Source organism: Helicoverpa zea, chromosome 13 (assembly GCF_022581195.2).
Source record: "Helicoverpa zea isolate HzStark_Cry1AcR chromosome 13, ilHelZeax1.1, whole genome shotgun sequence".
In the NCBI taxonomy this organism is placed as follows: Eukaryota; Metazoa; Arthropoda; class Insecta; order Lepidoptera; family Noctuidae; genus Helicoverpa; species Helicoverpa zea.
In genome coordinates, this window is record NC_061464.1 from 47,414 (window position 1) to 64,694 (window position 17,281).

At 40.0% G+C, this 17,281-nt stretch overlaps 1 protein-coding gene across 1 annotated transcript in view; it reads left to right on the forward strand.

The window, feature by feature from the left end:
- The first annotated feature begins 1,262 nt into the window (after positions 1–1,262).
- Positions 1,263–17,281, forward strand: part of LOC124635539 (lutropin-choriogonadotropic hormone receptor) — a 45,638-nt gene continuing 29,619 nt past the window's right edge. Inside the window, exon 1 of the mRNA XM_047171446.1 lies at positions 1,263–1,626. Within this exon, the coding sequence (XP_047027402.1) occupies positions 1,445–1,626 (182 nt within the window). The 5' untranslated portion in view covers positions 1,263–1,444. The remainder of the gene's footprint in view (positions 1,627–17,281) is intronic.

Below are 17,281 nucleotides of genomic sequence, written 5' to 3' on the forward strand. Positions count from 1 at the left end.
TGCCCCAATACCGCAGGTTGAGGAGCAACCTGCGGCCTTCCCCACCTCGGTCACCACGACGAGCACGCCGCGGAGACCCGTAGACCGCGGACTGTACAACGGCCCGCGATCTACCCCACCTCGCTCCCTAGTCGTGCACTCTGCTGCTGCAGAGTGCAGATAGGGAGCCCTCGGGAGCGACTCCTCCGCTCCTGTCGAAATTAGCCACGGACAACAATCTCCTCTATCCCACCCCCCGCGAAGAGATTATTGTCCGTGCCCAGGGTGCACCGGCCCGGTGACTGCTCTTCCCTTAGGACGTGTCCACAGGGACCAGCAGTTGCCGAGCACACGGGGAGGTTTTCTGACAGGCACCCCAAGCTAACCCAACCCTGACCTAACCTAGCCCTGAGCCTTGGCCTTAGGCATTGCCCCCCACCCCCGCCGTCCGCGCATTGGGTCGCTCGATGACTAAGCCCGTAGTGTGGCCAGAACGCGAAGATAGAAGCGTTTGAAACTTACGCTCGCTGTGTGATATATGTTTGATATTTCGCGCTCGTCGTCGCAACCGCGCTAGGCTCCCATATGTTTAGTGTGGACCCACACTAAACATATGAAACGCGCCTTTGCGTCCATATTAAAGTGACTAAGGCGGAAGCCTAGTGCGATGGGACTGAGCGACACAGCGAGCGTAAGTTTCAAACGCTTCTATCTTCGCGTTCTGGCCACACTACGGGCCTAGTCATCGAGCGACTCAATGCGCGGACGGCGGGGGTAACAAACCAGTTCGATCTTGTCGTTCGGCGTATGTGCATTTATATTCGTTTGTCTAAAAAATGGCGGTGAATACTGAATCGTTCATAAGTGCAATTCAATCTAAACCACCGATCTGGCAAAGCAAACATCCACACCACAATAATCGCACAATAACAAGAAAGTTATGGAGTGAAATAAAAGAACAATTTCCTATAAGTCAAGGTGTTGCACTCCTGATGTACGTCACACCGCTACAAGAGCTCGCGCCTTCACTGTGGCCACCCCACGCCACCGCTCGCCGCGCCCGCCTAGGCTCCAGTCACAGCGCTTGCAGTGTGGACCCACACTTAGAGTAAGCAAACGTAAAGAGTACTGCTGAAACCGGAGGTCGGGATAGCGGTGTTTGCAATACGAGCGAACCCGCAGACAAGCCGGCGGCGGCGCGAGCGAGAGCGCCCGCCCCGCCCGCGCCCCGCCCCGCGGCCCTCGCGCCCCGCCCGCGCCGCCGCCGCCCGACCGCCAGTCTGTCGCGCGCTGTCTGCGAGCCTCCACGTGCGTCCGTCTCGCTGCGTCACTGCACACGAGCGCGAGTCTAGTTACGATCGCGGCAAACGGATTAGCGAATGTTTAGCAGCTGGTGTGGAAGTGATCAGCGAAGTGAATGATCAGTGTCGAGTGAGTGGCGGGCTCGCGGCATGGGCCGGCGCTGATGGCTCGCGCGCGCTGGCTGGCGCTGGCGGCGGCGCTGGCGTGCGCGAGCGCGGGCGCGGGCGGCGCGTGCCCGGCGCGCGTGCCCGCGGGCTGCGCGTGCGGCGAGGGCGGCGCGCGCCTGGACTGCCGCTCGGCCGCGCTGCGCCGCCTGCCGCCGCTGCACGAGACGCTGCTGTCGCTGTGAGTGCTCCGCCACCTCGCCACCACCAACCAGCTTGTCAACGTCATTAAACATCTAGCGTTTGTTTACGATTGAACTTGTATTAAGTCCTTGGCCGCCAGCCGTGTGGGTGACCCCCCGGCCCGACGCACACTCACCGAGGTCTTCAGAGAGTTGTAAGGTCGCTGACGCTCTCCAAATCTTGCTTCAATTATTTTTCTTTCTAGGAGTTTGATATGTACCAAACTCGAATCCAAGCCAAGTATAAGTTTCACTATAAATAATACTTGTTAAGACTACTTACTGAGACGCTGACTCCATAGCCGCAGGCCACAGGAGTGTCGCGGTGTGCGTGCTATGTTGTGTGTGTGTGTGTGTCACGCACACACTTGTAATTACATCGTGTGGTGCTCATTGCGTTGATGTCTTTTATTCGAAACAAGTTTTATTAAGTAGCTACTTGATTTCTTTTCTCCTTTTTTGTTGGTCGATATCGTACAATGGTATTATGGATTTTATTAATCTGCTCCTATTCGGAATTCTAGAAGTCACCCGTTGCAGAATGCTCTCGATTGTCTCTCGTCTCCATCATCAGGTCTGCTTTGAACGTTTTGTTTTGTAAGGCTCTTTGTGTAGGCATCTGAGTGTGAAGTTTTTACCTCATGCATGGCTACAACTTTCGCAAGTCGCCCTCGCTTTCTCAGGGTTCCCACGGTCAGCTCGTGGAGCTGACACACACGGATCCTTTGGGAAGTAACAACGAATCACTCGTTGTGTGGGAGTTGGGATATTTTGTTCAACGTTACGGATTCCAACGAGTCCCACTGTCACTTGGCATTGTCTTCATTATTCAACAGTATCAGTGGAGCGCGTATCAGTCGAGTGAACGACTTACAACTTAACTGATTCATACATTAATCATAATATGATGTACTCCTACATTTTTTCAATAAAGTATCGGGAATAGATGTGTTTATGATTCCAAATTAATTGTTATGTTTTTTTGGTGTTGTTGTAGTGTAGAACCACTGCGATTGAACCTCGAGCCACGTTATTGGTCACTAGTCACGAAGGAACTTCTCGTTCCAGAGTAAAATATACTTAAGCTATGCTACTCGGGAATATTGTAGCATTCCAAAAGTGAAAAAAAAAAATCAAAGCGGTTTAGCAGTTTCGGAGCATTTTTCGGATACAATGCACATTAGAAAGATATTTGTAAATGTCTTTGTACTGTCTGTCAAGAAAGTACCGAGAAAAGATGACTATTACACAAAAGGTAATGTTTTATTTGTATTTAGGTACATGATACTAGCTTCCGCCCGCGTAGAGTTCGTTTATATCGCGTTTCCAAGAGAATTCTTCAAAAGTCCGGGATAAAAACTATTCTGTTTTTTCTCAAGGTCAACTCTATCTCTGTAATAGCTCATATAGAGGCATCTCATTACTCTCCACGGCTGGCAAAATTATGGCATACATCATAAATAATCCCCTAGTTACACTAGCCGAGCGTTTTCTTCCTGAAAGCCAATGTGGTTTCCGTCCAAATAGAGGTACAGTTGACGCCATATTTTCCTTAAAACAGCATCAAGAAAAAATTCTAGAACAGCATCGTGACCTCTATTTGTGTTTCGTGGACTTGGAGAAGGCTTTTGACCGCGTCCCAAGATCTGCCCTCTGGGTGGTACTGGAAAAATATGGATGCCCAGCGAAATTTGTCAACCTGATTCGCCAGTTCCATGAAGGCATGTTTGCCCGCGTACGTCACGAAGGCAGTTTTACAGAACAATTCCCCGTAACAAGTGGGGTCAAACAGGAGTGTGTTATGGCGCCCACACTGTTCGCAATCTACTTCTCCGCAGTAATGAACGATGCCATGCAAAAATGTACGAACAAGATTACTCTTAACGTTCGCATGGACAAAAGCGTATTCAACCTCTCGCGCTTTAGGGCAAAACGCAAAGTAACGACTGTCTCCGTTGCCGAAATACAGTATGCCGACGACGTCTGCCTTATGGCTGACAGCATTGCTGATCTCCAGGACTGTCTCGACCACCTAGACGAGTCCTGCCGCAGATTTGGCTTAGTAATCAGTGCATCAAAGACCCAAATTCTAAAACAGCTCGCAAGAGGAAAATCTGCGGATAACGTGACTGTTTACCTTAGCGGCATTTGGAGGAGTTAGGAACCTTTCGGTACCTAGGCAGTCTTATACGTAGCGACAATCGTCTGGAGTCTGAGATATCAGCACGAATTGCAAAGGCGGCTGCAGCATTTGGTGCACTCAAACACCGTGTTTGGAACTCACACGATCTTAAGTTACAGACTAAGATTGCCGTATACAAAGCTTTAATTCTACCACTGCTTCTTTACGCCTCGGAGACATGGTGTCTTTACAAAGGTGATATTAAACGCCGTGACACTTTCCACATGAAGTGTCTCCGAGCAATACTCCGTATACGTTGGCAAGATCGGGTTCCCAATACGGATGTTCTTCGACGGACGGGCTTGGCGGGCATGGAGTGCCTTCTGATGTAAGGTCAGCTACGCTGGTGCGGTCACCTGGTACGCATGGAGTCCTCCAGGTTGCCGAAAACTATTTTCTATTCGGAAATCAGTTTGGGTAAACGACAAGCTGGAGGACAATATTTACGTTACAGGGCGCCACTTAAAATCGACCGGTTTATCCCCGAACTCATGGGAGGACCTAGCCACCCAAAGATCTGAGTGGCGAAAGGCAGTTCATCAAGGACTAGAAAACTTCAAGTCCCATCGGCTTGAAGACCTTGACGGTAAACGCCTGGCCCGTAAAACTCGTCCTAAACCGACGTATAATTACCTTTAATGCAAACGGAGAGCTCTACTGTGCATTATGTGACCGAATTTTTTAAAAACAAATTCGGCTTCGCAAGTCACCGCCGGGCCCATGAGCGAAGACAGACAGCCGGGAATTGACAGGGTGTCGCCGTCGACGGACACGTCTGGGAGGACATCATCATCATCACTAATCTAAATCATAATCTAAAAAATTATGAAAATCAGTTCAGTGGTTTAGACGTGAAAGCGTAACAGACAGAGTTACTTTCGCATTTATAATATCAGTAGGAAAGTAGGGATAGGGAATGCTACAACAGGTTCATAGGTTCATGTATAATTCATATGTAGATGAATGGTATGCATAGAAGAACGATCAGGTGTTTAGCCGGTATGAAACCGAATAAAAACTTTGATTGGATTCACAATTTTCTTGAAAAAATATTTTTTTCTAATCATCGGGCCAACTGTCGGCCGACACTGCGGACAGCGACACTACTAGAACGAATAGAGTCGCTTGCAGTGCAGCTACAAATACTGTCAAGTTCAGTGTATACCAAACATATTCATATTCATATTCAGTGAACTGAAGAGATGAGAATTAGCGATTAATTGTACTGAGGAATATGCAGAGGAGCGCGAGATGCGCGCGCGAGTGCAGCGGGGGGGAGTGGCGGCGCGAGGTCGCCGTGCACCTGGCGCGCGCCGCCAGTCGCCGCGTGCTCGCGCGCCGCACGACGCCGCATGCCCTCACCACTGGCGCCACCGTAAACACTAATTACCCCGATCAACCCACAATAAATGCTGTGCACGAAGTGTCGGATGCCATTTTAGGAACCTTCACAAAGCGGCTCGGAGCCTGGAAGTTGGTGATTGATACGCCCGTGCGTCGGAGATTGCGTTAATGTCGCTCCTGCACCTGATCTCTCTCGGATCGTGTGGAATTACCGTCCCATCGGGTTATGGGAGAGAACGAATACTAAGTGCACCTGTGTCAGTGCAAATGCTTGTGCACTATAATATGTCCTGCGCAGTTGCTAATCCCCTTATATGAGGACAGCCGCCATGGCCAATAATCGACTAGGAGGACATCATCTCATCAAAATGAGTCGTTTCGGAAAGTGCTATTAGCCGTAGGTCCCGATTGTCGTTTGAACATCTTTGGCACTATTTACGGGTAGTCAGAAGCCAGATATTCTGAAAACCAGTGTTGATACGCAGTCGCTCCTTGTAGATACCGGTACTCAGTTTCAACATTTTATTAATAACGTCAACGGTTTCTGCAGAGCTTAATAAATAAATAATGATATTAATGCGAATTCCTACTTGAAAAAAAATATATACATTATTACCCTGACAGGTAACCTGGTTTTCCATTGGAAAGTAATAAAAAATATCGGTTTAGTACCTAGATGCTACGTTGTCACAGAGGAGAACATCCACATAATGGGCTTTGGCTGCAGGTGTCGCGTAGAGCGTAGAGCACGCTATCGCTGAGCAGCTTATCGCGACGCTTATCGACATCACGCGTCGTCTATCTGTTTCAAAACAAACAAAAACACTCGACAACTTTTCACAAATACCCAATACCTAAGTAATAATATAATTCATTTATTATCCGACATTGCAAAATGTTAAAGTTGTCTGTTTGTAGTCATCTCTTTTAAAATGTATATTCAGCGATTACTCGACACGTTCTGGGATTAGAACTTGTCACAATCTGTCTGATGTCTGATGTGATGAGTGACATTGCGGCCTCCACGCCGGACACGCAGCATGTCGTGGTAGTGCTTGGCGGTAGTGCGCTTATTCGTATTGATGTGAACTTTAACAACTACGTATGTGTAGTATCTATATATAAATGTGGTAACGATTCGCACCAATTTTAAACCAAGACACAGAATTCAATAATACAGAAACTTATTCATTAAAAAAGTCTTTTAAAATCCCTGAAGAAAAGCAAAAGAACAAATTAACTTTTCTGAGCTTTCATTTGTAAACTATAGCTTTATGTTGAATGTGCTTGGTAAATTGGCGGTAACACGTGGTTTGTTATTTTGTGAAACAGCGTCAAGCTGTAACCAGTTCCAGTTGTTCACTAAACGCTCCCAAACTAATTTACAGAATTGTTTTGTTTTTTTCTGTTGTTTTCAACCGACTTCAAAAAAAGGAGGAGGTTCTCAATTCGGCAGTTTTTTTTTTATGTTTGTTACTCGATTTCTCAAAGACGCCTGGACCGATTTCATAAATTCTTTTTTTATTTGAAAGGGTATGCTTGTCATTTGGTCCCATCGTCATCAGATCAGGATCTGATGGTGGAAACCCTGAGAAATCGAGGGCTTCTCTTGAAAATTGTAGGCGAGCATGGGGTAAAAACTTAACAATGAGGTGTACGTCTGATAACACTATGCAACAGTGAAGGTTTGGAGCTGACCTGATGATGGAGACGAGAGAAGGTCGAGGGAACTTGACAACTGAATATGTAAACTACCTCGTGTTTGGGCTTATATTATTTGTATTGACGAGACCTTTGCAACTGTGAAGGTTTGGAGCTGACCTGATGATGGAGACCGGAGAAGGTCGAGGGAACTCGACAACTGAATATGTAAACTACCTCGTGTTTGGGCTTATATGATTCGTATTGATGAGAACTTTCCACAAATGCGGATAGTGACAAGTATGCTTGTCACTGAAAAGCCAAAAATAAAAAACTTTTTACAAAAAAAATAAAACCGACTCCCAAAAACACTGAAAAGCATAAAAAAACTATTCTTAGGTGCATCGGCCTAGAAGTCGGTGGCGTATAAACTCAGGAACATCCATTAGACACTGACTGTTAGGCCGATGCACCTAAGAATAGTTTTTTTATGCTTTTCAGTGTTTTTGGGAGTCGGTTTTATTTTTTTGTAAAAAGTTTTTTTCATTATCCCCTGATGACATGCCTACATCGTCTATATTTTATCCTGGTCCGGGCAGTAGATGAAACCGCGCTGTTATTAGGTAGCATCCCATGTTTGTAGTGGTTTCCCATCAAAGACAACGAAAGTTTAGTTAGTAAGGTTTAGTGGCTTGTAGTAGTTGTAGCTCACAGCTGTGAGCCGCAGGTCGTGCTGGTGCGCGCGGCGTGCGGAGCGCCATTTGTTATGCGTCAAGGATAACGAGGTGTCGGTGTGTGCGGGCGGGGCGCGGGGCGCGGGGCGAGGTGGGGGGGAGTGAGGCGGACGATGGCCCGGCGCGCCGCGCTGCGCTGTGGCGCCGCAGCGCTGCTGACACAGCGGCGACAGCTCTGCACCTACACAAGTATCGCCGATCAATACACATTTTTACCCAATAATAAATTGACTAAAATAATAAACATAAAAGCTACACCTGTTGCATCTATACAACTAATAAAGTTTCCTATTACAAATATCATAATTATGGCAATACCTACGTACACTCAACAAAGATAATAAATAAGTCGATTTAATAAATGGTTGATGGTTTGTTTACCAACTAGAAAGCTCAAATCACAGGAAGCGCCTAGGTACTGATCCGATTCAATGTTAGATAGCCCAGTTTTAACTGACTTTGCAAAAAGGGTAGTTTCTCAATTCAAATATTTGTTTTTGTTATTTTTATTGCGCATAATATCTGCGTCGCTTATCAACCGGTCTGAACAGTTTTCACATTCCCGTTATCTTCCGATCCTAAACCTGATGATGGAAGCTCTGAAAACTGTGAGAAAACAGTAACATTATAAAACCACACTTTGCTTAATAGTTACTTGATAAAACAGTAAAGAAGATACCTACCTACCCTAAGAATAGAATACAAGCTATGGTAGCGATTCTGCCAATTTCTTGTGAATGTAGCCGCGTAGTTTCTGTTTAAAGGAATATCGACTGTTAACCATCCTGATTTCCAGAGGAAGCTCATTCCACAGAAAAATGGATTTGACGTAAAAGTGAATTATGTCTGAAAGGAGAGCAGGGCAGGTCAGAAGGCGATTATTTGAGGAGCCTCGACCTGGGCGCGCACTACGTGAGCCGGACTGAGGGCCCAGGCTAGTGTTGCAGTACTTAAACACATGGCTGACTGTGATGTGCTGTGGCGCTGTGACGTCACAGGCGGAGCTCAATGAGTGGGGTGAGTGCGGGGGGCGGGGGGCGGCGTGTCGGCGACCGCGGCGGATGATGGATGGCGCCAATAACGAGCGCCGCGAGCTCGTTAGGGGTCCGCGAGCCGCGCCGTCACTGTGACCTCCGCGGCATAAGCACTGGATGCTGCCGCGGGCCGCGATGCCCTCGCAAATCATTCTGCTCAAAGCTGCTCCTTCCTTAAACGGCGGCTCCGACTCCTGCCCGACATGATAAAAACACTTGCAACTCAGTCTATTTCCATAATGTTGATAAAAACTGTTTTAATACCTTTCCCGGAACCGATGACCTCGACCCATTTTTGCCTTTCTTGTTTAGAATCGAAAAAATAAGTAAGTATGTAGGTACTTATTGAGGGACAAAGTGTAGGTCGCGCTCAAGCCCCGCACGTGCTCGCGTCGGCTTGTGTTGCTCGTGTTGTGTTCATGTTTCATTTGCTTCACGAAATGTCCCTTTGCTTTTCTGGACTTGACTTGTAAGCGTCGTGACGTCACAGATACGTTTTTTTTTTTTTACTTTATTAAATTTTAATAATTACATAGGTGTGTTTCTTAAGTCTAAACTCGCCAAACTTTTACGTTTGATGGCGAGATACGCTCTTGTTCTTAACAATGAACCACCTTTGTACAGAATTTATACATTTTTTTTTACTTATTTTGTATTAACACTTAGGCTAAGACTTAACTATATATATATCTATTACTCTCCCGTACAGTGATTTTTTAATTTAATTTTGAGTGACCCTGTTGTATTAAGTAAATTTATTATCTGTGGTTTATAAGACTTAATACTGTTTTTGATTGTCTGTGGCTCTCTTGTCCTTGCCCCGTGTGAAAAATGGTGTGCTCCAAATGTGCTCTTTTGATATTAATAAACTAAAAATACAATATTAAATCTTTCAATTCGATCCATCTACCTCAACATGGTAGCAGAGCGTGGTTAAAAAGAAAACTAAAGTGTGAGAGAAGAATAAAGTTCAATGACGATAAAAAATACGACTAAGACTTTGAGGTTATGGTGACAGAAAGCATTGAAAAAGGTGAAGAAGAAATTGTTGTGAAAATACGTAAATCTACAAAAATACATCGTCATTGTCGGCAAAATGGCTAAACAAGCAAAGGTGGAAGATATTATGATACCTATTTTTGATGGTGCAAACTATTCAAGTTGGAAATTAAGATTGTTAACATTGTTGGAATACAAAGAATGCCACGAGGCTGCCATTGTTAAGACGGAAAATCCCGACGCCGCAGGGAAAAAGAAGGATCTCAAAGCAAGAACTATAATAATGAGCACAATCTCAGATAAACAATTAGAGTATATTACTGAATGCAAAACGGCATATGAAATGGTACAAAAGTTTGACAAAATGTATTTAACGCAGTCAACAGCAATGCAAATAATATGTAGAGGAAAAATTGAAGAGATAAAATTAAACAATTACAACACAGTTGAAGAATTTTTTGTTGATTTTGAGAAAACAATAAACGAGTTCAAAAATGCCGGAGGAAAATTAGATGAATCTGAAAAGTTAAGATACCTACTAAGAGCGCTTCCACCAAGCTACAGTTACATTGGAGATTTTCTTGACGTGATTCCAGAACAACAAAGAACAGTTGATTATGTATGTTCTAAAATAAAAGAGAAAAATATGGCTGCTAGTGACTCGGAGAAGAAAAACAATGTGAGTACATTCGCTACCAAATCTGTAACTCAGTGCTTTATCTGTGGAAAAACTGGTCATTTCAAGAAAGACTGCTGGCATGGCCAGAAATATAATAAAGGACATCCGACATTTCGAGGTCATCAAAGAAGTTACAACAGAGGAGGAGCATACAGGGGTCATAGCCGAGGAAGAGGTCAATACAATTTTAGAGGTCATAGCCGTGGTGCAGGTCAAAATCATCTTGGTGGTCAAGGTCAGTCCAGTGGTGAATCAACAAACAACTGCTCATCGGAGTCGTGGATGGCTACAATATGTGATCCGGAAAGTCAGGTATGGGGGTGTATTGAAACAGATGAATGTAATAACAATAACAGTGAAATTAATTGGCTTTTAGATAGTGGGTGTACTGACCATATAATAAATAATGATACATATTTTTATAATTCAGTCGATTTGAAAAGTCCTGTCAATGTAAAACTGCCAGATGGTAAAATGTTAAAAGCTACCAAAGTCGGTACTGTTAAAATTTATTTTAAGAACTATTACAACCAAAAGAATGTAGATTTGAAAAATGTTTATTATGTTGAAGGTATTAAACAAAATTTGTTAAGTCTTTCAAAGATAACTAAAAGTTGCACAATAGTAGCTAAAAATGATTATGCAAAGATTTATAATGGTGTAAGAGAATTAATTGCAGTGGCTAATAAAATAAACAACTTGTATTGCTTAAAAAGTTTTGTCTGTAAAAATGAGATATATACACATTCAGTTAAATTGACTCAAAAAGAGAAATGGCATAGAGCACTCGGTCATGTAAACTTTCAGTATTTAAATAAATTAATAAATAATAAATTAGTACACGGTTTGCCTGATAGGATTGAAGGGATAGACATGAAATGTTCCAATTGTATTCAAAGTAAAATGAGTAATGTCCCTTTTGAAAATAATAGAACAAAAACTACTGAAACCTTAGAATTAATTCATACTGATTTGAACGGTCCACATAACACATCTGGATATGGTGGAGAAAAGTATTTCCTCACATTTATTGATGACTATAGTAAATGCACAAGGATATTTTGTATTAAAAGTAAGTCTGAAGTTGCTAGTTGTTTGATAGAATTTGTAAATTTAGTAGAAAATAAATTTGACAAAAAAGTTAAGAAAATTCAATGCGATAATGGTAAAGAATATTTAAATAAGGAAATTTATAACTTTATTAGGCAGAAGGGTATAGAGTTGTTACCATGTCCACCCTATGTCCATGAATTAAATGGGGTAGCGGAAAGATATAATAGATCTGCTATGGATATAGCTAGGTGTTTAATGAGAGAAGCTAAAATTCACAGAAGATATTGGCCTGAAGCAATAAAGACAGCAGCATATTTAAAAAATCGAACTATTGCAAATACAGTAGAAAATAAAACTCCATATGAGATCTTTTTTAGAATAAAACCAAATGTTGAGCACCTAAAAATTTATGGAAGTAGAGTTTTTGTCAGGGTTCCTGAAGCTTTAAGAAAAACTAAATGGGATGATAAAGCACAAGTAGGAGTTTTAGTGGGTTATAATGAAAATAGTTATCGAGTTCTATTAAATAATAGAATAATTAATGCTAGACATGTTCAGGTAGTTGAAGAAAATACAGAACTGATTTGCTTAGAAAAATTAGATGATGAGAAAGATAAATGTTTAGAAACTCAGAAAACTTCAGACGATACAGCTAAAACTGATGAGGATAGCGATGAAAATTTTGTAGATGTAGACGAGACTTATTCTAATGACGATAGTTCAAATGATAATAAGGAAAAGGATAAAGTAGAATCACATAAAAGAATTAGAAATCCAGTTTTAAGATATGGTAATCCAGTTTCACATTTTATATATGTTAACTACATTGATGTAAGTGTTCCAGACACTTTTGAGGAGGCGATGACCTCAAATGAGTCCAAACAATGGCAAATGGCAATGAACTCTGAAATTAATAGTTTAAATAAAAATAATACTTGGCAACTTGTTGAAAGACCAAAAGATAGAAAGGTTATAGATATTAAGTGGGTTTTTAGAAGGAAAAGCAATAATGTTTATAAAGCTAGATTAGTTGTGAAGGGATTCCAACAAAATGAATGCATTGATAATGCCTATTCACCAGTAGGAAAAATGCAAACTTTGAAAATTCTATTGTCATACAGTTGTAAAAATAATTTATTTGTTGAACAGATGGATGTAGAGACAGCCTTTTTAAATGCAAATGTAAAGTCAGAAGTGTATGTTAATCAACCTGAAGGTTATGAAACTGGTGACAGTAGAGTTTACAAACTTCAAAAGGCACTCTACGGTCTCAAAGAGAGTCCTAGAGTATGGTATGATTGTTTTGATAAATTTATTAGTACACTAAATTTTGTTAGAAGTAACTATGATTACTGTCTTTATGTTAACAGAGCAAGCAAAGATCCAATATACATTTTAATATTTGTCGATGATTTTTTAATTTGTGGTAAAGACAGAGATAAAATAAAAGAAGTAAAAACCAATCTGATGAAAAGATTTGCAATGAAAGACTTAGGGAAAATTAAAACCTATATTGGGATTGATATTGATTATAGCAATGATAAAAGTACTATGACTCTAAACCAAACAAAATATATTGAATCTTTGGCTGCAAAGTATGGTCTGAATAATACTAAGTTATATGATACTCCAATGGAAACAAATTTAAAACTAGAACAAGCTAAAGAAGTAGATGAAAGTATTAAGTACAGAAATATAATAGGTGAATTATTGTATATTAGTACAGGCACAAGGCCAGATGTTGCATACAGTGTAAATTATCTAAGCCGATATCAAAGTTGTTATAACCAAACACATTATAAATATGCGATGAGAATATTAAAGTATTTGTATAAAACTAAAAGTCTAAAGTTAACATACTCTGATAATGTAAACACTGACATCTTAGATTGTATGGTAGATTCTGATTATGCAGGAGATAATGTGGATAGAAAATCTACAACTGGTTTTGTTATTAGATTATATGGAAACTTAATTTTTTGGAAAACTCGTAAACAAAATACAGTAACTAAATGTTCTACTTTTGCAGAGTATACTGCTATGTCAGAGGCAGTGTCAGAAGTGCTTTTTATTAGAAATATGCTAAGTGAATCATTTGATGTAAAGCTAGGTCCAACAAAATTGTATGTAGATAATTCAGGTGCAATTGCAATTGCTAAATATGGTAACTTTACAAAAAACTCAAAGCACATTGAAGTGCAGTATCATTACATAAATGAGAATTATGAAAACAAAATAATTGATATTGTAAAAATTGATTCTAAATTTAATTTGGCAGATATGTTAACTAAAAGTTTGAATAAGACAGCTTTCTTAAGAAATAGATTGGAGTTGAGATTAATTTAGTTGTTGTATGTTAAGATTTAGTTTTGTTAAGATTCTAGTTTTGTTAAATGATATAAGATAATAAATTTAAGGAGGCGTGTTGTATTAAGTAAATTTATTATCTGTGGTTTATAAGACTTAATACTGTTTTTGATTGTCTGTGGCTCTCTTGTCCTTGCCCCGTGTGAAAAATGGTGTGCTCCAAATGTGCTCTTTTGATATTAATAAACTAAAAATACAATATTAAATCTTTCAATTCGATCCATCTACCTCAACAGACCCTTTACTAATTTTTACCTCTTCTCTTAAAAAATCTATTTTATTAAACACTTTAGGTACCAAATACTTTGATGTTCTCTTTCCGTAGTAATTTTTTGTCGGGGGTTGAACCAGTTTGTTCTCTCTCACTCTGCGTGTGTTGTAATTGTTTGTGACCTTAACTTTAAATTTATCACTATAATAATATTCCAACCCTATTAAATAATCAACTTTTTTGTCTATGGGTATAATTTTGCTTATGGGAAATAACTTATCATATTCTTTGTTGCATTTATCTTTAACATTTTTACTTACTAGGAACTTTATCAGTCTTATTTGTAAATCTTTAACATCTGTTAAATACGTAATAAAAGTCCGTCCGTACACAAGAACTCCATAACTTATCAACGAATCGGCTAGTGCAAAATAAACAAGTCTTAATGTCTTTTTGTTCAATACATTTTTTAAATGGTAAAAATTACTAAGCACCGATCTCAGTCTGTTGCAAACATCGTTAATATGTAGTCTCCAATTAAAATTGGTATCAATTGTTAGGCCTAAATATTTAAATTTATCTACATATTCTAATTTTGTGCATTTACAATTATATTTATTTCCATGCAAACATTCGTAAGTATGTCCTATCACAGTGAGACTATCATTATTTATAGTTTTAGCATTTCGATTATATGGCGAGTAGATATGCATGCATTTCGTTTTCGAGAGATTTAGTATTATCCCATTGTCATGAGCCCATTTACTAACATTCTCGAAATCGTCTTGGATACACCTTTGCACCTCCGATATATCCTTGGAAGCATATACTAGACACATATCATCAGCGTACATGAACACCTTACATTTCTGCACGACATTCGACACACTGTTGACATGTATTATGTATCCCACCGGGCCGTACACGGATCCAGTCAACATTCGCCTCTTTCCCGACCACACTAGACACCACTGTGCTTATTTTCCTGTTAGTAAGGTAGTTTTTAAACCAGGCATTTGTGGGACCGCGTATTCCGCATTCATCCATTGCCTGTAATGCTCCTGCTCCACCTGCGTCTTAACGCGTAAAATTTTGGCGTTACGCAGATGTGGCCAACGTTTTAATGGCATTTTATACAAATGGCATTATTAATAGCATTAAACGTTAAGCGATAACTCGGGTGTCGGTTTTTTGGACACATCAAAGGGTTTTAGTGCGTAGCTTAGAGCGCTAAGTGATGTTGGCTACATTAATGCCATCTCATTGCACGCATGCAAGGACGAGTGTAGATACTTTGTTTAAGCGGTAACTGCATTTTACGAGCACGATAATGGAATGGTCAAATGAGAAAGCTTTAGTTTTTAGAATTATTTTGTGTGCCTAAGTTTAACCTCTTTAATGTGTGTTAACGCGTTACTTCATGAGGGATTAACTCTTGCGGCATTGTAACCTAAGTGTAGCCAACACTCATTTTTAATGCAATAAGTAACGTGTAGTTGGCCATTGACATTAACGTTAACGCTAACGCAGGTGGAGCAGGAGCATAATAGGATCTCATGGTCTAAAGTGTCAAACGCCTTTTTATAATCAATGAAGAGCGCTATAATTTGCTTGCCAGTGTCTAAGCATTCATTGATATAATCTGAAAAACCTAACAAAGCAGATAGTGTTGCGCCCTTTCCGGAATCCGTGCTGAGTGTCACATAATATGTTGTGTTGTTCTAGGAATTCGCTTATCTGTCCTACTATAATCTTCTCTGTTATTTTATCTATAACAGATAATATTGCAATAGGCCTATAATTAACGTATTCCAAATGACTACCTGATTTGTATATAGGACGTATAATTGCATTTTTTAGCTGATCAGGATAAATACCATTAGATATGGACATATTTACGAATGCAGCTAGGACAGGACTTAATCTATACATATAATAAATCTGTAGAAAAGTAATTTTTGTACATTGAAGAAATTGACAAAAAAAATAGCCAGCATGTTAAAGGATAAATAACAGAACCCATTTCCGTCATTTTTGTCATTTTTGTCTGTTTGTCTGTTTATCTGTTTGTTTGTTCGCGATTCACGTAAAATCTACGAATTAAATGCAGACAATGCTTATATACAAAAATTCTACGTAACTTGGGGTATTACTTAGTTTTTGTTTCATCGAAATCGATTCACTCTATCAAAAGATATGATTAATTTTGTGAATTCAAGATGTAAACTATTACGACACGCAATCTATTTGTCAAAACTGTACATTTGAATGTTGTACTTATATTAGTTGATCGGCCTACTATTAATCTTTACACAGAAAATCACACCTTTATAAGTAACTTCGGAAGAAAAAAAAAATGAAAATTTTGTTTAGCCAAGGTTAAAGTAGCTCCATCTGTGGTAAATAAAATACATCAAATTTGTCAAAGGAGCGAGGTGGTAAATGACAATATTACCATACATTCTTTATAGAGGATTATTATTTCAACAGATGGAGTTGTGTATTTTCCGTAATTCACCATATTTTAACACGTAGTGTAATTTTTCGATAGACATTTCAATAGTGTTTGTCAGTTTGCCGTGCCACATCAAAATCCAACTATAATTATTATCTTGATGAAAAGAAAATTAATAGTTCTCAGCCAAAACAACGGTGCCATCTAAATTATTTTTTGAAAATTATGTCAAAAATGATGACTTTAGTGGAACAGTTAATTATCATTTAAAGTTACAGATGGAGTTCATATCAGGATTTTTTCATAAACATAGTTTAGCTTATCTTCCACTAATGTGGTGGCCTTAAAACAAATTACTTTGAGTGAGTAGTATTAAGTAGACCTTAATTATTTTTTCTGATGCAAAATATGTAAACTTAATCCTAGAAGAAATGAGGATCTATCTCTCGCAAGCGCTGCTAAGCGTGAGGTAGGTAATGTAGGATTCTGTAGCTTTAAAAACAAGCCCAGATACAAAGTACAGATAAGAAATGGGAGCTCTCTCTATTTAATACCATACACACGTAAAATGCTTTATGCGTCTGAAAACGTACAAATTACGCGCCGCATACCAGAGACATGCTTACTTTCAACTTCTGATCGCAAATACACTGTTCACGATTACGAACAGTCTCAGTAAGACCCGAGCCAAGTCTAAAAACCCTAAAAAACACCTTTTATATAAAACTACGTTTGATGTCATTTAATCACAAAGACAGAATTGTTCTCTGTTGCAAATCCTATCCACCTATATCCTATCCTAATCCAGAATGCATTGGAGGTGTGCATTGCACAAAAACCAATGGTATCCTATTCGAGAACTCAAAAGAGTTGACCTGCCAACGTCAGCTTCTGCGCTAAGCAAGTTAAGTTTTTATTTATTCACAATATATTTACATTAATTGAAAATAAAATA